At 40.2% G+C, this 22,916-nt stretch overlaps 1 protein-coding gene across 10 annotated transcripts in view; it reads right to left on the bottom strand.

Moving 5' to 3' along the window:
* Nucleotides 1-11,956: 11,956 nt before the first annotated feature.
* acaca (acetyl-CoA carboxylase alpha) overlaps nt 11,957-22,916 on the bottom strand; it is a 60,316-nt gene continuing 49,356 nt past the window's right edge. For all 10 annotated transcript variants that reach the window (XM_010777367.1, XM_010777370.1, XM_010777368.1 and 7 more), the window contains 9 exons: nt 20,048-20,144; nt 19,863-19,959; nt 18,920-19,055; nt 18,673-18,850; nt 18,479-18,591; nt 17,210-17,364; nt 16,308-16,478; nt 13,533-13,669; nt 11,957-13,451 (listed from right to left, as the gene is read on the bottom strand). In XM_010777367.1, coding sequence (XP_010775669.1) covers nt 13,325-13,451; nt 13,533-13,669; nt 16,308-16,478; nt 17,210-17,364; nt 18,479-18,591; nt 18,673-18,850; nt 18,920-19,055; nt 19,863-19,959; nt 20,048-20,144 — 1,211 coding nt within the window. In that variant the 3' untranslated portion in view covers nt 11,957-13,324. The remainder of the gene's footprint in view (nt 13,452-13,532; nt 13,670-16,307; nt 16,479-17,209; nt 17,365-18,478; nt 18,592-18,672; nt 18,851-18,919; nt 19,056-19,862; nt 19,960-20,047; nt 20,145-22,916) is intronic.

The following is a 22,916-nucleotide window of genomic DNA, read 5'->3' as shown; positions in this document are numbered from 1 at the left end:
ACAGACAAGCTGATACCTACTATCATTGAAGCCCATGCACACTACTCTATGAGCCTTAACAGCCCCTTCATAATACAAATAGAAAAACACATGGGAGGTTGCATTTAATCATAAGGCATGCAATTTATGATATCTTTGTTATCAAGGCCAAAACCATGAGCTAGTCCATCTTTCTTCCAAACTCCCAAACTTGTTTGTGGTTTCTCCATAGCCCATTTATTATTATTGAAGACTTCCAAAAAAAGCTCAAGGTAACCCAAGGTCTAAAGGTAAAACACTTCCTGAAACATTTGGGCATTGTAGCATTTAGCAAACATTACTTAAACTCCATTGATGGAGACTAATCAAGAAGTTAGCCTTGCGTTGGTTCCCTGAACATAAAACCAATAGGATTTATTTTATTATTTTTAAAGAGGCCCAATTGTGCTTGTTGGGGTTTTCCTTCTCCAGTGTGTGCAAGGGCTAAAACCCCCAAATTCCCGCGAGTTTCTTCTATTATCAACCTCACGTTTAGTCTGCACTTATTTGTCCACATCATTACGTTCAAGGGGAATTGCAAAGAGTAAGAATGAGAGTTAAAGGTGATGAGATATAACATATATCATGTTAGCTGAATAATGACATGATGGACACAACTATGCTAATTAAATTGCATTAAGAAATAGTCATTCTCAAAAATAAAAACAATATTTTCTGTTTTAAATGGTCTCCTTTTCTGTTAATTAAAGCCTACCTCTGAAGCCCAGTGTTTAAATGTTGGGAGATAATGCTGTGCTGTTAATCAAACTAATCCCTATTTATCTGAGCAAAATGCCACGATTAAGGGAGAGATTTGCATGTCAAATACGAGGCCAGCAAATCAATTTAAATCTAGCTGCCAGTCGTTATGGCGACTGTTGGGGAGACCGTGCACAGTAATGGTTATCTGTCCTCTGAAGTGGGATTTGCATAGCTTTGTTTTACAGCGGGATTCATTTTTATGCATCCAAAAGTACGTAGGCTACATATTTTATGTTTATCAAACATTTGTATTGTTGATGAAGTGACTGATCATCCAAAGACTAACATATTCTGGCTATAGGGACACTTTGACTGCTAAAGACTGACATTTGCCTTGAGGTATCTCTATATTGTTAGACCACACAACATTGTTCTTAGCAGTCGGATTAGTTGTTGGATTATTTACCAAAGATGCGTAAATGTAGAGAATTATAAGGTAAATGATTCTGCTTAAGGAGTTTAAACGTACACAATAAAAGCTATGTAACATACTGTATTATTTCAGAATCTTGCTTGGTTTTTAAATTGAGCAATGGGGGGACAAAAGCTCAATTTAAAATGTGTATCCATGGTGGACGTTTTATACATACGTATATACTCACTTATGATGCATCAGAGATTATTTTAAATGCATGAAAATGGCTTGAACTTTACTTACCATGAAAAATAAAACTATATGAGGAAGCATGCATTACTACACATGCATTATTATCCACTTCATTGAACTACTCAAAGGCAATGCATGGACTATTATAACATAGTATGAGTCCATAGTGCAGTTGATTGTTGTGCATAGGCATTTATCAAATAATATAATATAAACCCCTTCAGTCATCTGTAATCTAGATTATAACCAGACAAGAGAATCCATAGAACACTTATAATAAGTCACATCTTTATTGTTTTTGGACTGTTGATATAGTGCATCACAAATCATTATGTAAGGTAATGAGTGAGGTTATGAAGCATTGCAAATGCATTATAATTCATGAATCCTCAAAGTATTAATGTGGTCTTCATAGAAAATGTTACCAATCGCTTTTGTTTGCAGTGTGATGTCAGGCTTTAAATGTCATTTTGCTCAATTGGTTTTGGGAAAGTGAGCATTAAAGTTCCCCATAAGACTTTTTATGACCTTTTCATCACCCTTTAGGATGTAGTGTGGAAACATGTCAACTATCATCCAGGAGAGAGTCCATTAGGGCACCACGCTAATGGACTTTGCAATTGAATAATAAAAGATTGATATCCTCTGCCCCATGCTCCTATAGGTCGCTTCAAAGCCTAAAAACTGAGATTGGTCAAATGTAAAACCTGAGAAATAGTCTTGAATGTAAGTAAATGCATTAAAAAAATTGGACACATATTATGCCTGGATAATGCTTTGTTGTAATTGGACGTAGAAATCTATTTGATTTTCTAATCTAAATCTTATTTGAATGTAGATTTGGCCTTTTTGTGGTTGCTGTTTCCTTTGAGTCCCTTGCAGAATGTGGTCCTATTCGCTAATTTGGCTCTTTCTTCACTGTTTTGCTCTAGGGCTTGGTAGTCCACTTTCTGCATGAAAATCATTCACACATACAATTTTATAATCAATGCCCACAGTAATAGGATTCCTCTGGCCATGGGCAATTAATACAGTTTTTCCTCCCCCCCCCCTCCCTGTGCTGATCTCAAAGCTACGAGACATTGGCTTCTCCTCATTTACATATTTATTGCATTGGACTCAAATCTGGCGAGTGATTGATGTGGAGCCTGCCTCCTGAATTTTTAGCGGCCCATTATTATGAAAGAGAGGGAGGGGGCTGCAGCACGTCAGTGTACTTTTGATTAAAGTTGAAGAGGACAGAATCACGAGTGTTCCCTACCTACTTTCTCTTCCTGCAGTGCTTATAATCTGCAAGGCCAAGTGCTAAGAAGATTTATAGATATTATAGATATTATAGATGTTATAGGTGTTATAGATATTGACAAGTCGCTCACCCACAAAAGCCGGGGCAGATATGCATGTTAAGATTTTGATCAGTATTTCACTTGCTATTAATTTTTCCAGAGTATGATGACCATATCATGCATTCAAATTATTCAGAACAACACATTCTCAGTTATTCCAAGATCTACCCGGTTAGCTACTGTAGGAAGGTATTGACATCCCATGCATAGTAAATGTGGATAATGTTAAAGGGAATTGTAGTAAATCAGAATAAGAATTCCTTTATTTGACCCTTAACGGGAAAATGTACAGCTACAGTACAGCAGAAGTATAGTCCAGATAAAGTCAAACGATTAGACTTTCATATTAAATAAAAAATTAAGCACACGGTATTTATAATAAAAAACCCAATAAGTACAAACTGAAAAATAAGTAGTATATAAAAAAAAGAAAACAAAAAGAGATCATATAGAATCATAGAAGTAGCTGATACTGTTAACAGATTGTAAATAAATTGAAAGAAAAATGCAGCTTGAATTGTTTTATATTTACAGGCAGTGTTATCGCACATCAGGGGTCAAGATATATAGATACATACATACTCTATTGATCCAAAGTTGGTCCTTTTGGACCCAGTGAGGTGGTTTTCTTGAAGCATCTTTGTAATTAAATTTTTTTATCATTTCATATTCCAGCTATTCCCCAAAAAACATGTTTTAGATATCATGCCATTCAAATGTTTTATTTAAATGTTATACATTTTAAGAAATTGTAGTTTTTGTATTACTACCCCAGTGGGTCAAAAATGACACGCATGCATTTCCTAAGTGACCCTATGGGAACCTTTGATTCTTATCACCTGTGGCTGGCAGGAATACATTCACTGTAGACCACACAGAAGACATCACAAGTGACACCTCTCAGGAAGATTATTTTACACAGCAAGATCTGATACCTGTCAGTATAATAATAATAATACATTATATTTTTATAGGGCTTTTCAAGGACTCAAAATCACTTTACAATATAAGGGAAGGTTAGGGTGGGGGGTATAGGACTATCAAACTTGATCAACCGGCATGGATTGATGGGGGGTGGGCTATGAGTATACAAGAGGAGAAGAGATGAGTTTTGAAAAGGGACTGGAGTACTGTGAGGGTCTCAGAATAGCGGAGATCTTTTCATCAATATTTTCAAACGTTTTTCTTTTTTATGTAAAAAAAATTATAAAATTATAAATAGTGCAAAATTAAATATAAAATATCTCTAGTGTGAACCAAAAAAATATTACTAAATATTATACAAGTGCTTTTTCTTAACTAAAATGAAAAAAATGGCATAAAAACACATATTATTCTAATACGGGTCCTTTTTGACCCACTTATGGAAGAGTGTAGGGTCCAGTCACTCGTGCATCTAAGGGTTAAAACGATCTATAAAAGACATAAAAAGACAGCAGTAACAGAAATATAGATAAACACAGAGCAGAGACATTTATACATAAGATAGCATTCAGTCAATACAGTGAACATTAAAAAGCTACTGGTTTTGCCTGCGATAAGCTAATAGCATGATTGTGGGATGTTTCTAATGCATAATCATGTCTGGATCTAGCTTTGATGAAAAAAGAGATGCTCAATCATTGTCTTTAATATAATGCCATATGGAGGCATTGGTCCCCAACTGGTTTTAAGCAGTGCTTCACATTCTTTACTCTGAATTCCTTCACATCACTCTGTGTCTTGTAATGGTGGTTTATGGGGACACTGAGACAAAGACATGACACACAGAAGGTTGCCGCTTCTCTCATTCGCAATCAAGCGTGTAATGTTCAAGTGTGAAAAAAAGCTCTGCTCTGCAAAAATGTACGTGTGCATGTGTGTGTGTAATGGGGTTGACGACCAGGCATAGAGGTGTGGGGGGGGGGGAGGAAGGGGGGTATACAGCTATAGTGTTTCTGCCAAGTCCACACCTCCTCTGCTTTGTACTCCAACAATCCTTTCCTCTGAGCCATCAGGATAAATACACAGAATTTTGATTCAGTTTTTGATCAAGCGTTGCAGGTGTCTTCTGTGGAGTCAAGCGTTTATTTTAGCTGTAAGCCGCAAGCGTTTACTGCGCTAAATGTCGGAAATACATTTGCTACAGTAGCTTTACTCAATCTAAACCAAGCAGTGACCCCAAGGTTTTCAGAGACAAGCCAATGGAGAAGTGCCTTGAACTAGCACTTCTCTAATATCCAACTGCAAGAAGTCTGGTTGTATAGAAGCTAATGAGAAAATTACCCTATGGTTTATTTATCACCTCAGTAAACATTATTGGTAAGTTCATGGTTTCAATATCTAGTTTTGGGGTCTTCTTCAATAAAGCATTTCGTAACGTGCGATGAAACAGGGTATGGTTTAGAGACGGCTACTTTAGGGGCCCTATTATGTTTTGGGGGATTTTCCCTTTCCTGTAGTGTGTTATAGGTTTTTTGTGCATGTAAGTGGTCTGTAAAGGCTAAAATCCCTGTGTTCCCTGGAAGTTTCTCTCCCACACACTCGCCCTCCTGCCTGAAACGCCTCTATTGAACTCCTTTGTTTACTTCTGTAACATAGTGACATCACTACCTATCACTCGCGCTTCTATTGGCTAGTGCTCACACACATTGTACATGATAGGCTAAGGGGAGGGACATCTAAGCGGTTGACCAATCAAGACAGAGCTACCAGCTAACCAATCAGAGCAGACTGGGCTCTGGTTTCAGACATAGGGTGAAAAGAGGTGCTGCAGCACAGGCAGTATGAGAAAAGTAAAGAGCTTTCTGAACATTAAAGCATAGACACATGTCACAGTAGAGGCACTACATACAAATATGAAACCTTAAAATTAGCATAATAGGGCCCCTTTAATATTGTCATATTGCTGACAGCCATGTCCGTTTTGGTTGTGTCTGTGTTTTTGTTTTTGAACTTGAATCCTTTTACATTATTTTATTCATGAAATGTACTGTCACAAGTGTCTTGAACAGCATTAAGTTGTACTTATGTCCAAGCTTTTGTATCACTTCTGGCTCCATGCTTAAACTAAGATAGTGACAATCTTAATGCCAAACTCTATAGAGCCTTCCAACCACAAAACAATGGCTGACGTCACAGTGGCTACCTGCACTTTCTTTTATACAGTATAGTCTATGATCTGAACACCTCTAACACATTAATTGGATACTGCCATCTCCCTTCCTAGTCTTTAGTTGCTCCATCACACTTCCAGAGCAGGGACAGGTTCTAAAGTACCTCCTAACATCTTTATCAGTCTGATTTAAATGTTTCAAACCAACGTTGTCAGATATGCAATGTTGTCAAGCACAATGATTTCCCTGGTTGGTTGCCTTTGTCCTTCAGAGCCAGAGGACACTGGTCAAAGCCTTGCACAGCCCCAATGAGAAGCAGTAAACCAACATTTCCACAGGGAGTTGGCTTTCCACGCTCCGCTGATATGCCTGTAATGCATGCATTTTAATGTGGCGCACCTCTGGAAATAGGCCACTGCTGAACTGATGTTTGCATGTAGCTTAACTATTTTAGTCAGCACCTATGTGCATACCAAAACATATAATGAGAAAGGTATAGTAAAGTAGTATATGTAGAAAAATAAATGATATGTTGGCTAATAAACAGCCTACAATATTCTTAAAAAATAAATTGTGTTCAGTAGAAGGTGCAATGCTGTGAAAATGTTCGATTTTGACATGTATAAAACATATTTAGATTAGATTACATTTTAATTGACTGCATTTCAAAGTAGTCTGACAACAATAATAACGAGTGTGATGTGGGAGGCGTGTGGTGCAGTGCACTAGAGCCTTGGTGTTGGGATCAGGGGAGCACAGGTTCAAACCCCACTGCAGTCAACATGTCGTTGTGTCCCTGAGACACTTCACCCCAAATTGCTCCTGTTGGGATTGCCCAGTATGTAAGTCGCTTTGGATAAAAGTGTCTAACAATGAACATGTAATGTATTGTAATGTAATGATGTGTGTGTAGCAGACTGCATGCTTTTCAGTATCATCTTTTCCAATTGCCAATCCGTGACTTTATCCTGTCATGTGACTTGGATAAGATGTAAAACTACAGTGTCCCACTCCCTTAAAGTGCATGCAATGTTTGTATGTGAAGTAAACACACATGTATTTGCTGTATTTCAAACTCAACTAGCAACATCAAGTGCTATTGCAACATTATTGTATCTTTCATAAGAATGATGTATGATGAGGTCAAAAGAACATACAATTATGATTCACAGAAACATAATTATGTGTATGCCAAGTAAATGATAGGTAAACATTTCTGCTAGCCTTAATGACTGGACTAACATTTGTACACTTTTTGTACATTTACAATACAGTCCAGATGAGTCGAACAGTTGTCGCAGCAGTAAACACAAATGGTGCTTGTATTTTAGTTTCAGCCCCAAAATACCACAATTAACTTTCATGAAGTGAAACCACACTGTGAAAGGGTTACATTTTTACAAGACAATATTACGGACATCACCCAACAACACAATGCAGAAGTGACCAATCAGAAGAAAGCTATGCCAAAAGTACAAATGCTTTATCCTCTTTTTTACTCTAGATGAGACAAAAATGTACTAAATAAACATAATTCTTTAGTAAAAATAGTTAAAACTAGCGAATTGAAACCTTAAACTCATTAGGAAAATGTTAACTATGAAATTAAACCAAGTGAGATGTAGAAACTATTTTTCATAGACTTCTATAGAATCTGACAGTGTTTTACAACCAGCGGAGTCACTGCTGGCTAGTAGAACATCAAGTTTAAACTATTGCAGCTTGTGTTAGACTGAAAAACTGAAAGATGAAATGGTGATAGGTTAGTTGAAAGCAATAATATTAGTTTTAGTTCATATTAATCCACTCAATATTATTGCTTTCAACTAACCTAATTCAGTAAGGTGAAATGTGGTACATTTAAGTAAAGTCAACATTTCAGTTTTTTTCAGTGTGGATGGTATAATGTTTACCATGATCAACATCTGAGTTTAGCATGCTAGCATTTGTTCAAAAGCAGCAGTATGTACAACTAAGGCTTCAAACCCCAACGCTACACCTCTAGCTTGGCTGACAATTGTTTTTCTACTGAAATATGGGCTCTCAGTTGTCGGTGACTTCCTGCCGGCCCGGCCTTGCCCACTCCTCCAGAATGCCATGCGGACCTGTCACTGCTCCTCTAATCTCCATACCAGCCAATGACCTCGAGTCATAATTGTGATATATGGCCAAAGACGTAGCACCTTGGTTGCTGACCTTTCCCACAATCCTATACCCGGCAACCTTCATCACCTCTACCCCTCCCCTTCCTCAAACATCCTTATTCTTGTAGGGGGGGACTCCATCCTCCATCCTCCACCCTCCACCCTCCCTCTCTCCCATCATCCCTGCATCTCGTCGTTGGCTCGATGAACGCGGCTCGCCACACTCCACTGGCTCTATGAATGTTAATGTCTTTAAGTGTAGGGGGGGGGGCGGAGAGGAGGGGAGTGTGGCTGCATGGTACAGGAGCAGCTTCACCTGGTCTGCAATGCACAGCTATAAGGAGCTTTTTGTTCATATTGGGGGAGCTATTTGCTTTCATGTTGCAGTAATATCATGGTATGAGCAGCAGAATTAGGACACAAAGCAACCGAGTTATTGTGTACACAGCATATTCAATTCCTCCAGAAAATGAAAACAGACATTGGATACAGGATTTTTGCTGGTTTATTATTACATACAATTTATTTTTCAGAGAAGTTGTTGATGAGATTTTGAAGGCGTCCGTCTTGCAGCACGTTTGTCTGAATTTGAATTAGCCCTCCGCTCTGTGGCCCCGGTGCTCAGTTAGTCAGCCAGTGTTTACCAAGCTCTGACAGAATGAGAATGTATGCATTATGTGGCGATGATCGCAGGGTGGTGTAATCTTTGACCCCCGTGGCACGTTCCAAACGCAGATTGAAGATTAAGCTCCTCATGCTTCTGGCTGACAGGCTGCCTCTCTGGAGAAATCCACTGCCTGACTGGAACACTGGCCTCTCTGCAGTGTGGGAGATACACTGCGTCATTCATTTTAATTGTTCATCTATACATGAAAATTGCTTTCCTGAAATGCGTCTTCATCATTTAAGTCTTTCATTATAAACTCTACACAGCCTTGGAATGCATAGGGACATCTCATTCAGAATCACTACCATTATGAAACTGTATGCAACCAAAGCCAGTCGTGTGACATCACTGTTTTACTTCCTGTTAGAGTTTCAGCTTTCACTCGGCTAGACTGGGACTGTTTGCTCAAAATGTATAGCACCATGTTCTGGGTACTACAGTTAATGGAAATTGACTTATTTGATTACTTATCCCTTTTGTTTGCTCGGCCACAGAACATGCACATGCATAGTCATTGGATTAATGGATTTACATATGCATTCTGATGAAAATCATGCGTGTATATTTTGCTATTCTAACCCCTACTTCATTCATGAAATCTGAATTCTTGATTTATTGGCTTTGATTGAGTTAAATACAGAATGCACATACATCTACTTTACAAAAGCAAAGGCATTATAGGACTTAAGCACAATGACATGTCTTTTTTAAATCTGTATATATTTACTAGGTGTACTAAAATACAACTGAAGTTAAATACAATTTGAGAGGAGGCAAAACAGGTGAATAATGGATGTCACCCTGTAAGTATCATATTTTACATTAAGATATTTGTACACTTAAAATGTCAGAATACTTGTATAACACAAATTGGCGTTTGAGTCTACGATTTCTTTCTGAATTTTGCAGAAATCTACAGACATAAATAGTTCCAATTAAATAACGTTATTGCTTAAATGTGTACTCGGATGTTTTCTTTTCCCCACTAGTCTGAAATTCCAAAATCTCAAAATGATCATTGCATATACATGTAAAGAACGTTTTTAACTGTCTTGCATTCAATGATGCTCGCCGTTAATGCTCTAAAATACTTCATTTTCCATATTGATGATTTTTAAAGGTACTTTTAGAAAAGTAAAGCAAACTTAACTTTATAAGAGCATTCTCAAACTCAAAGGAAATGTGTTTACATTATAGGCAAGCTTCACAATATATTTCATTGTGATTCACTTTTCGTATATATATACTTTATATATATGTATGTACAAGTAAAATTCTATTATCATGGTAATATACTTTCTAAAATGAAATAAACACACACAAAATAATTGTTAAATTAAAAGGTGATTTTAATGTGTGAATACATATATTCACAAAACCTAATGAAACATTAACACGCTTTATATTGTATTAGTATACTGTATGTATGCCACCTGGGCGCCTCCCTAGGGAGGTGTTCCAGGCACGTCCAGCTGGGAAGAGACCGAGGGGTAGACCTAGGACCAGGTGGAGGGATTATATCTCTTCGCTGGCCTGGGAGCGCCTTGGGATCCCCCAGTCAGAGCTGGTTGATGTGGCCAGGGAATGGAAAGTTTGGGGCTCTCTGCTGGAACTACTACCCCCGCGACCCGACCACGGATAAGCGGAAGATGGATGGATGGATGGATGGACTGTATGTATGGAAATGTTATTTTTTAAGAAACTTGGGACGGTATACTGAACAATTGATCCGTTTTGCTTCATTTGAAGATGAAAAATGCTGGGACAACTTGGTTAACAACGTATCGTCCCATATGTCAGATCTTTTTTTTTCTCAAATCTTTGACTATTTCGCAAAGGGAACATATTTGAGGCATCTATGCCCATGTAAAACACCAGGCATGTTGTATATGAGGTCTCTCTGAGGTGAAAGATGCAGACTTTTGACCCAGAGGTCACCAGTTTCAGGAATGATCTACCAACAGCTACCCACATGAGAGGTGTCTCAGAGTGGCTGGTCTGAAATACCCTATCCAGCATGGTTAAAATGTAAAAAGGCAGGCAGGCAGGCAGACGGAGATGAGATGAGCTCTTCAGAGTCCTCAGCCTGGAGAGAAATAGAACAGCTGGGGCCCGGCGCTCCCTCTGTGTCGCTCCACTCTTTGTCACGGGCAAAAGACTCTTGTTTTCAGGCAGTAATCAGACAGCCCTGGGGCTCTGTAAAGACCCTGTTCTCTTTTCATCTCAACTGTTGCATACACCCTGCTAATTGGAATCCTGCAACTGGGTCACAGGCATTGTCTCAAGTGCTGTCAAGTCATTGAGACGCGTGAATGTGGAATTATGGCTGCCTCAGATGCATGATTGAGTCTCCCCCCTGCGCTATCTTAATGCCTCCATTTCAATCTCATCGCAGACACTGATTTTCTCATTTTTTCAACATTAATATTTCTTGCTGCCTGGTCCGTTTTCTGTCACAGTTTAGACTGAACCCAGCCAGCTTGGAAATCGGAAAGTAAAAGAAAAAAAATCTATAAATATCGCCTTGGCACCTCACATGAAACCTTATTTAACATAAGCCTTTTTTAGACTGAGTAACTACATCTTTTTTATTATAACTTTTTGGATCCTCAATCTCAAATGAGAAAGGATAACAAAAAAAAAACGTTTTCTGCATTTTCACCAAACAGCCAAGAGTTTTAAGAGGAACTCTATTCCGCAGTTTGTCGGTGATTAAAAGAAGAATTAGCCAGCCTAGCATGGCGCCACAAATGAGCAAAACCCTGTGGGAGACCGGAGAGACCAAGCAAGGCACATTTCCAATTATACAACCAAATGACTCATTTTCTTATTGGGCCTCCTATAATTGTGGTGGGTATTGGGTGCATGCAACTCAATTTGTCTCACATATTTGTTGGTGGGACGGGGAAAGAGTTGACAGAGCCAAGGGATGATGTGAAAGAATGAAACAAAAAAAATAAAAAGAGGGGCTGAGATAGATCCCTCAATATTTGTTTGATCTGCTTCATCCTCCTTAATACTGTTGAAGTTTAAAAGCCAGGAAGAAAATGCCACTTTAATCATCACTGGATTGAGGAATGGGAAGACTATCATTTTCGAGTAATCAGAAAATGTCTCTCCAGAGTAATAGACTTTGTTCTGACTGCTGGAATTAATGAGGCTTCCAGTGATGTGATTATCTGTCCTGGGGATCATCAATATATACAAAAAGTAATTGACAAATTAAATTACTGCAATTTCTTGGAAACTTGAGTGTGGTTACTTAGATTTAAAAGCAACAACATTTTTTTTAAATAAATAAACTTTTGACTTCAAACTGAGTTGGGTAGGCTTTATTACATTTGCAGACAGTTAGAGCTCATCACTGTAAATTGTTCTCCATGTTTGTACAGGAAGCAAACAGTTACTTATAAAGCAACTACATGTCAATACAGGCAAATCAAAGGCACAGCAATGACCACAAAGCCATTTCACATTGCTGATGTTGCATTTCTTCTGCAGAGAATATGAGATCCAAAGACATTTATTTCAGCATTATGGTGCAGTTTGTACTCTCGTACAGTTGCCACAATGTGCTTGTCCGTAAGTAACAAATCAAGCAGATAAGTAATTATCAAACATGTTTCTCAAAAATGTATATTAAAAATAAGTAACATTTCATACATTTTAAATAGAACCGTAAGTTTGGATTACAGTGAATGAAACACTGTGTTCGATGTGTAACATGTAAATCCAGTGAACAGTACTCTTTCACACACTGACATTAATGAGTTCATTAGTGCAAATTCAAAAATATTAATTTGTTTGTTTTAAGTAGTCATAAAAAGGGGTACAGGCTATTTCTAAACAAACACTATTAGTATCGTTGTCAATGCTCATTAAAACCATCATCACCTCCGTTGGTACCGATGTGTTTGTATGCGAGATGCGTCCTACACTCTGATTCTGGGTGAGGTAACAGTAAACAGTAAAGTGCGTCCGCAGCAGCATGTGTGTGAACCGTGTGAGTGAGAACAGAAGGGGCAGCTGTGGGTTTTGTTGCGAGGAGCGCGGCCCGTGGCGGGCTCTCCACAGGGTAACTGTGAAGCAGTGGGGGTCTAAAAGGGACCCCGTGCCCGCTCCCCGCTGGGCTCTCCTGTCCGGATCTGTTGTAGTGTTTCCCCCGCCTTTGTTCAGTAACTAAGTGTTCCCTGCTTAGGAGAGTAAAACCCCCTTCTTTCTCACTAATGCCCCCTCCCAAGCAATGTGTTGTCTGTTGGTCATCAAAACACTTGTGGTTTTTAACAAGTATATGTCACAAACCATTGTAATATGACAACAACATACTGTACAAATGTATAGTCGTGTTGAGGCCCCTGGTAGACTTGGGCATATTATTAGAGACTAGTTATTTTTTATTATTTTTTTTTAAATTGCACTTGAATTAAAAAACACAGATTTATCGAGCGTACGTGCGATACGTTAGCGGGAGATATTTGGACAACATTTTCAGTATTTATGTTAGTTATCCGAGCTCTTGTTGAGAATCATAGCCAACGGTTCATCTGGGGTCCCGGCAGTTGCCAGGGGCCCCTCGCGTTGGCTCCTCCAGACTCGGGGTCCCCGCCCAGGAGCGGGGTCTGGCTGTGGAGGCGGCCCGAGAAGAGCACCAGCCAGGCGGAGGGAGGAGAGGCCGGGCCCCCCCCTCAAGAGGAGGCCGACGTCTCCATGGTGGACAGGATGCGGACCACCTCGGCTCTCTGCGTGGGCGAAATGTGCTGAGTCATGTACACAATGGAATCCATGGCAACCTCCGGATTGGCTTGAACGAGGCTGGAAATAAAAGTAAAATGGAGATCAAGGAAGGGAAATAATTTGTTGACATTTTGAATCTAAATTGTTGCGGGCTATCACCTGCGGATCTGCTTGAGGATGTGGTCTCGGCGGATGCACTTGATGTTCTCGTCGACCACAGACCTGGCCCCCTCCTCTTCAGCCAGCTGCCTCTCCAGCCAGGACACCACCTCTTCGTTGTTATCCCACAGATAGGCCTGTGTGAGGCAGGGGACATGAATCATTGTGAGGAGGATTCAAGTATTCCCTTTTTTGATATCTAGCATCAAACACAAGATGCATTTCAAATATTATATGAAGACCTCATTCTTTTATTTTTGTCAAACATGCTGACGATGGGGCTTTTTAGACAAACTAGACGAAATAAAACAGTGAAAAGTTTGAACATTTAGGGAGTGGATTTATTTTCTTCATATATTCATTCATAGACAGCATATCATCAAAAATAAAATGTGACAGTCAACCCATTTTTCCCAGCGTTTCACAAAGGATTAAAATGTATGATTAATATATGATCTTATTTAGAGTTGGGCTTTCCCATTTGTCACAGATAGTCACTACTTTTCAGCCATTTTTAAAGTATGAGTTAAAAAAATGGTTCTAACTCAAATGACATCCTAATATAGCTTGTACCAATTATTTATCTTCAAATAATGGTGAATCTGGAGGAGATTCCATCATAGTGGGACTTCCTCCAATTGTGTTAACTGGAACACATTTATTTCAACTGAACATCCATTTTATTTTTCATTCTTCCAAAGATATAATTATACACAAAGTTGTAAGTGTTTTAAGTTTTGATAACCCTATATACATTAACAACATGAGTCTACTGTACTACCAGTATTTGAATTACTCAAAACTTGGCATAGTAATATTCCTGTATCTTTTGGTTGACACTGTGCTGTATGTGCAGGTAAGTCTATTTCTTAAGGATTGTCTCTTTAAGTCTTCTTAAACTGAACAGCTGCCCTCCTCTTACTGTGCTGCATAGAACAGTTATTCCTTTATCTGTGCAATCCCTTCAATTCAATATATAATTTAGTGAAGTATTTGTTATATGGGTAACTTGTAATATATGGGTAACTTGTAATATTTCTTCAATTTATTAAATGTATTTCTAGATGAATAAGACTTTTCTTTTAACTAATTTCAACATGAAGCTTAAAAATGGTCCCAAAAAATCTAAACATTTGTCTAGACTCTACAATATCATGTATCAACCCATACTGTAATATCAACTACTAGAACACAGGAGATGGACAGGCTCAAAGGGGGCCGGATGTCTTGTTGACTGGACCTGATAGAGAGGAATTAATATTCATGAGTGTCGCCATCTCTGATCCCAAACAAAGCCTGCAGGCTGGAGGGCTTAGCAAAGATTTGGGGGCTGAGGGCTTTAATGGGCTCTTGCCTTTTTTATGAACAGTCCTGCTTGAGGTCCACAAGAACATTTAATGCCCTTATTAATCATTTTTAATCTGTTTGCTTTTAATTAAGAAACAGCGTGTTGCTCTCCTATCTGCACGTGCCAGGGCTGTGATTAATTGTGGCTTAAGACAGGCCGTCCTGATTGGGATAATATATGAGAGAACAAGAGGGCCACTTCTGAGGAGATCTCAGACGCAGGGTCGGCTCCTCTGAGCCCCCAAACAGGCCATGATGGAGCGGCATTTATGGATCTCTGAGGGGTGTTTATTTTCATTAACTACCGGTTATCAGTCCATCTGTATTTCATCCCAATGATTCGATAGGAATGGTTACTACTTCTTTATCTGGTGCACCTCCAGGAGAAGAAATGCGCTAGAAACAACCATTCTAATCATTCCCAGGGGGGTTAACTTGAGAATGGAGCCACTTTCCTGGACTTTATTTCAGAATGAGCCATTTCAAAAAGGCAGAGAAAAGACTATCATTCTTCCACATATGTGCTGCTTATGCTTTATCAGTCTTCTGTCTTTTTTGGTGTGCTTTAGGGCATTGAAAGAAAAAGAAAAACCTTTCCTGATTTCCATGGTTATTAGGCTTTGTATGTCGGAAAAGAGGAAACGGATACTGTGCTATTCTATGCTTTATTTTTGTTCCTACATTCAATCATTGCAAAATCTATTTTAAATTTGAAAAATGTAAGTTGCAAAGAACCAAAATGTGACCAGTCAAATAAAGCTTGACTGGCAAAATGTTGTTCTTCAAACTCATACCAAGTACCCTTTCTGACGTGCTGTTAATCACAATAGTTTGTTAACATGTTAGAAAATGTTTGCCAGCTGAATCAATTCTACCATCATCGATGTAACATTCATTTATATATGTGGCTTTAAATAACTTGATGTCAATATTAAAAAACAACGACAGCTAAAATCAACACAACCATGACTCCATCACACACATACACAAACACCTCATGCCTCTAAATGTTTCTGTTTCATATGGTTGTTTAGGTTCTGTCTCAATCATTAGTAGTCTCTCCATACCCGGGATGATATAGTATTTTCTGATTCTAATGCAAAACTGTTATCAATTATTTATTTTTTTAAATCAATGTACAGGATTGTACAAGCTATTAGAGACCTGCATTTCGCCAAGGGGATAAACAAAAGAATATTCTATATCTATTGCCTATTTCCTGCCCAGACACTATACATGTAAATTTGCCCATAGCTAACTCTGGTATAGCTAACAAGCCCTGCAACTGTCAAACCAACACATATACAAACAGATACAAATCTAAGTCCATTTCACATACAAGCAAATCTATAAGACATTAACTATGGTATTCTCCCAAACTCTCTGGATATATAAAACAAAGGTCATGAGCACACGGTGGGGTTTTACCTTGACGGCCCCCTCGGCCTCCACGAACCAGCGGCGCAGCATGGCCTGGATCTGTCCGTCTGTCAGCTCGCTGTTGGCCGCTGAGATCTTACTCTTCACCGTGTCCTCCAGCAGCAGACGCCGCAGGCGCCAGTAGAAGAACTGACGGGATGTTTGCCAATCAAGGATATCCTGAGACAAAACAACACATACTAATGTCATTGCAGCTTCTGTTATGAGGAGCTATTATCACCTTTGTTTTACAATGCATTAAATGTTAGTGTCTGTTTGGAATTTTCTGCAGTGATGTCACAAAGACATAGAACTCATTAAGGAGACAGACTGCCGGGCAGAAAGGACTGTGTTGTACGTTTGATTTGGTTTAAAAAAATGCCGTTTATTTTTGACATAGTCCCAGGCTGTAGAAGTGTGGATCGATTTAACAAAAATATGAAACAATGTGCTTCTTTATTTTGTTGTGAATTTTACAAGAGAGGTACTGTTAATGAGGGTTGGTTCAAATGCAGTTGTCCTTCAAGCCCATACTGTGTGTACCAAACAGACCGCTCACATGACCAGAAGGGTCTTCACAGATGGATGGCAGTCAAACGGAGTGTGTGTATGTTGTGTGTGAAAAATGGGAGTGTGAGGGCACAGGATGAGATTGCGCCTGCCCGAGGCTGCTCTGCAGTTTCTAAGGTGATTGACCGGGGTCATCGCAAGATAATTATGAGGACGAGTCTCACAGACCAAACATTATTCACACAGGCAGGTGCAGCAGCAGCAGCAGCAGCAGCAGCAGCAGCAGCAGCAGCAGCAGCAGCAGCAGCAGCAGCTACACTTAGACTCCCCTGTGGGCTTTTCTGGTTAGTCACATACTGCAGTTCACACTTTAACGGTACATGCATGTAAGAAGTGCTCACCGTTATTACACCCTTCTCTTGCATGCGACCCGGGGTGTCATGGAGGTCTGCAAACTGCACGGCCACCTGGTGGTAGATGGGCAGGAGGAACTCCTCTCGCTCCTTCAGCTTGGTCTCCAGCTCTTTACATTCAGAGGGATTCAGCTCTGGGGTTCCTGTTGGAAAATGGTACCATCAAACTATTTTGTTAAACCAGACAAGGAATCACAGGTCATCCGAAAAGCAGTATTACAGTAATATAAAACACTTTTGAAGGTTGTAACTAATCTTCCATAACTTGAATCTTAAGTGTTATTGGTTTACTTGGACCCCAATTCCTGGTTTGATGTAGGCGTGGTCATGTACCATAGCAACCATTACTGCATTCACCTGTTTTTCTGAATACAATTTAAAGTTATAAAAATACTAAGAATTCGGAATTCTTGAATAGCTGTCTTATTATTTCTCACAAACTAGCCAGTTTGAATAAAATGTGAACAAAAGAACACTGTCAACTTTTAAAAAATGTTTGCAAAATAATGGTTTGAAATAACTTTGACGTGGTGTGTAAGATCACTGTTCATCAGAAACAATTTGTAGGTTCTACTATCCTAAAGTATGTTCAGGGCTTTTGTCACGTAGTTACAGTTCTGGACTCTTTTTTTCTCACGTAAAGCGAAGCATCATCTGCAAAAACATCTGTTTAAATCACACAAATATCCCATTGCATGCTTGTTCTGAACCTATCAACCGTAAACCGCCAAACCACTGGGGATTTCCCACCGCGGTAAGAAACTAAATCCATACTGTCACATCCCTAGTCCCATTACCATCAAATGAGCTTTCTTCATGAGCATGCAGAGGTGAATTAACTCCTTTTGTTTTGGAGCTACCCCCAAAACCCCTGGCTGTTGTCACCAAAGACTGATTTCTGTCAATTCCAATCTGTGAGCTCTGTAACCACTCCCCAGTAGCCCCTCCATTCCTCCCATCGGCCCTCAGCGCACGGCCCACATGGAATTGGTGCAACGTTTCTCTGAGCCTGGAGGAAAATCAATACGCTGTGCTGGAGAGACAGAGAGCCGGGGATTGATCTGAGCAGGCTGTGATTGACACGTCTCCCGGGGGAGTGCGGTGAAGATGATACTATCAACACCAAATAAAGAACGACTGTGAACGCACACGTGCTCCGACCTGATGGATGGCTCCTGGCCAAAAAATGAGGACAAGGCCGAGGGGGTACGCCAGTAAAGGGCTATAATTAGAATGCAAGAAAACCGGAGGACTCACCCAGTCTTTCAGCCAAGCTCATGTAGATGGGATCCACTCGCCTCATCGTCTTCACCAGGTCCTTCTTCCGGAATTTGATCTCCACCGTTCCTTCGGGCTCCAAAACTCCACCTCTGGAGACAAGAGTGATTTAAGTGAGCTTAGACGGGTTTGATAAGGAGAGTCCTTTTGTGCTCCTTTTCTTTCCAACTCACCGGCTGTCCTTGTCAGCGTACATCTCCATGTGACGAGGGTTGATGGTGGGATCTATGACCACCCAGGATCCCCCCCTCAGCTCAGCCTGGGGGGGGATATAAACCAGGACCGGCTGCCTGTACTCCCGCAGCCCGTCCACGATGTAGGCCCCGAACTTCAACACCTGGTCGTACATATCTAAGAGGGGAGAATTTCATGAGGATGGGTTTGATCCTGCATTGATGATAACCATGGAAGGAGAAGTACCTTTCATTCCTCCAGAAAAGCCCCTCCAGTTGGCAAACACCATCAGAGGGAGCCCCTCTCTGTTCAGGTCCTTAATGGCCTGCGCTGTCTTGAAAGCAGAATCTGGGAACCACACCTGTCCGGCCTGCTGGATGATCTAAATATACAAATCAGAAAATCTTCATCAGCACAAGGGTCTCTGTAAATATCAGAACACTAGAGTTTGGGGTGAGGAGTGAGATTAAATATAATCTATTGTGGGTTGTTCTGAGTGGAATTCAGCAAAGATAACAAATAATTATATTTTTTATAAAAGGGGCCGCCATTAGACACCCCTTGATTTAGTCTCCCAAACAAACACCCAAGTGTGTGTCGTGTAAGGATGAGCGTTTAAGGTGTGTATTGGAGGGAAGCTGTGAACAGGGAAAGGCTCTAAAGAGAGATAAAGAAGTGAAGCACCAAAGCGAGTTTAAGTGTTTTAAGGTCAGAAAAGTTAATTACTTTATTATTAAAGTATATCATTATTATTATAATTATTATGGTAAGAGCATGTAGAAACTGACAAAAAAAGAAAACGCATTTTGGTGAACATGACAGGCAATTTACATTCACTCAATAAGACAGACAATCCATCCCAAAGATGATAAATGAATAAATACAAAAGTGGAATCAATAAACAATATTAGTTAATTTAACATAATAATTAAGAAGAATATTCTAATTTTGAAAATACCACATGTAAATTGTATTTCATTTCAATTGTGTCAAACATGTTTTAAACTTAACAATAAGGAATACATTTCCAAGTGATGGCATGATCTTGCAGATATGATCATACGCATCAAAAGGGTCAAATCAAACAGTTTTGTTATTTCAGAAAGATATGTGAAATGTATTGCAGATATTATTTTAAAGTTATATAACCAGACTCCTTCTTGAATACATGCATTGAGCGACCCCTTACCTTCGCATCGGAGTCCAAATTGGCTGGATCGGCTGGGATTGACAGCTCGACTGACCTGGTTTCCACGGCAACCACCCCAGTAGGTATCCCACCCAGCCTGTAGAGAGAAGACATTCAGACATGTACAAATGACCTTGACTACGTTAACAGTGATTATTGCCAGTGTGTTTTGCCGGGACACTCACCTGGCTCTGCCGACCACCACGCTCTGAGCCCATGGCTGCATGATCTCCATGAAGGAGCCCTGGTCAAAGAAGCCACTCTGCCAGGAGCCCTTTGGAGCTGTGAAAGAGGAACGAGAGTCGTGTGAGTGCAACTTGAATGAAAGGGGAGTTACTTATTGCAAATTGGAAATGCAACTGAATCAATTTCCTGGACATATTCCCTCTCTTTCTAAGGTGTTTTTTTCAAAAACCTGCAGCTTTATTCCTCCTGCGGTCCCGACTTGTGTATTTCTCCTCCCTCAGAATGTGTAATCTTGGCAGCAAACCATGATGGATGACTGCAGAAGGAGGGCTTATTCAGCTGTTTTCTGCCCGCGCACCCCGAGAAACATGCCCAGTCTGTGAGGTTACCATTCAATTAAGCCTCGCCACTCATGACTACCAGAGCCGTTGACTGGCTACCCTCGCAGCCCCCCCCACCCAATCTCTTTCCTGTCCCAAGCCGTAATTACACTGATGTGGAACCTGCTAAGTCCTGACCTGCAGTGTAAAACACGCCGAATCCATTTCGGCGCTATCTTGATCTATAGCGGTTAGACGCATGATCTTATACCTCATTGTTTCTCTATTAGTTTCTTAACAGGCTCTCTAGGGATGAATTATGTTCACCTTTAACCCTGGGAGTATAAGGATTAAATGATGAAGCTTTTAACTTTATAAATAACACAAAATAAATAGGAGTGTGGCTCTTTAAAACTGCTGATAAAGCCCTTTGAATAGAAATTATTAGTGGAGGAAATGAGCAAATGTTGAAGTACAGTGGGGCAAAAAAGTATTTAGTCAGCCACCAATTGTGCAAGTTCTCCCACTTAAAAAGATGAGGCCTGTAATTTTCATCCTAGGTATACCTCAACTATGAGAAAGAAAAAAAAAATCCAGAAAATCACATTGTCTGATTTTTAAAGAATTTATTTGCAAATTATGTTGGAAAATAAGTATTTGGTCATTAACAAAAGTTAATCTCAATACTTTGTTATATACCCTTTGTTGGCAATGACAGAGGTCAAACGTTTTCTGTAAGTCTTCACAAGGTTTTGACACACTGTTGCTGGTATTTTGGCCCATTCCTCCATGCAGATCTCCTCTAGAGCAGTGATGTTTTGGGGCTGTCGCTGGGCAACACGGACTTTCAACTCCCTCCAAAGATTTTCTATGGGGTTGAGATCTGGAGACTGGCTAGGCCACTCCAGGACCTTGAAATGCTTCTTACGAAGCCACTCCTTCGTTGCCCGGGGCGGTGTGTTGGGATCATTTGTCATGCTGAAAGACCAGCCAAGCGCTTTCATCTTCATATGGCCTTGCTGATGGAAGGAGGTTGTCACTCAACAATCTCACGATACATTGGCCCCATTCATTCTTTCCTTTACACGGATCAGTCGTCCTGGTCCCTTTTGCAGAAAAACAGCGCCCCAAAGCATGATGTTTTCCACCCCCATGTTTCACAGTAGGTATGGTGTTCTTTGGATGCCCAACTCAGCATTCTTTCTCCTCCAAACACGTCTAGTTTGAGTTTTTAATACCAAAAAAGTTCTATTTTGGTTTCATCTGAACATATGACATTCTCCCAATCCTCTTATCTGCGATCATCGTTAAATCAGGGCGTTCTCCACCTTTTTTTGGGCAGCGCGCCCCCCTGTCCCATTATCCAGGTCTCTTTACCGCCCCCATCAAAAAAAGTAAGACTTATTTTCTTCCCTGGAATATTTAATGTTGACTTAATATTCTGTGTTTCATATCATATTAAAAAGCATGTCACTGAATGCCCAATAATAGATTTGATGTTAACTGGGCAGTTTGGAATATCATTATCATTTAGGTTTACCCAGAGAGCAGAAAGCCCATGTGAAATGCTGAATAAAAATGATTATTTATGAGTTGTTAAACAAACTCAGACAAGAGCAGAGAATACAAACAGACTGCTACGGAACAGCAGCAATTTCACCACATGTCAGTGCAGAACAAACAGTAGGCCTACAAAACCTGTACATTAGGCCTACAGAACTAACAGGTCGGAAAGGTGTTGCATTTTGGCCAAATTGCGGGGGGGGGAGGTTAGTGGTGACGCCCTGCCGCTTTGGTGGTTCTCCGGCCCAGTTTCTTCACTGCGGGTTGCAGAGAACTTAGTTTCAGTCGCAGTGCAACTGGAGGGCCGTCAGTTTCAAGCGATTGGCGGTACTGGGACTGCATGTGGAGCGACCTCGGCTGATCCCTGCTCCACGAGTATGTTGGTTGGGAAAGCCAGAAGAAGCAGGCCTCGCTTTTCTCCCAGAGAGGCCGGGTAACGCTGAGAGTATTTGGAGCCACATGCTTGCCCCAGCCAGAGGTGCGGGAAAAAATAGCTTGGGCCCCTCATCGTTCACTCTGGATGTCGGATGAGATGCTGCTCCTGTATTGGCTGGCTCGGCATTCGCCACGTCCGCCTGAAAGGGCTGCCACCACCAGGTGGGGAACATCGAGGGTCCAAAAGATCTCTGAAGCGCGGCATCTTCAGTCGGGCATTATTCACCACTCTCAGCGTGGTCTGTGTAAATTGAGGAGGCGCTCATCTGGTAAGAGCAGCTCGAGACACCTGGCAATGAGTTATAACAAAACCAGGAAAAGTTTGTTATCGGTGCCGATGTTACCATCCGATTTTAAACTGGTTATTTTATTGCTCAATATTAGTTTACTAATAGATGTTTCTTTATTCTCATCATACATTCAGAACATAAGTTATTTATATCAACCAGGAACAGCAAATATTAGTGCTGTGCATATAGAGTAGTTCCTTACATTTAATTACAGTATTAATTTATTATTATCGATATATTTAGCTAGCCGTAGGCTAGAT

This window comes from Notothenia coriiceps, unplaced genomic scaffold (assembly GCF_000735185.1).
Source record: "Notothenia coriiceps isolate Sejong01 unplaced genomic scaffold, NC01 NC01_scaffold00018060, whole genome shotgun sequence".
In the NCBI taxonomy this organism is placed as follows: Eukaryota; Metazoa; Chordata; class Actinopteri; order Perciformes; family Nototheniidae; genus Notothenia; species Notothenia coriiceps.
Note: the sequence above shows the minus strand (reverse complement) of the source record. Positions and strands in the feature narration are given on the sequence as shown.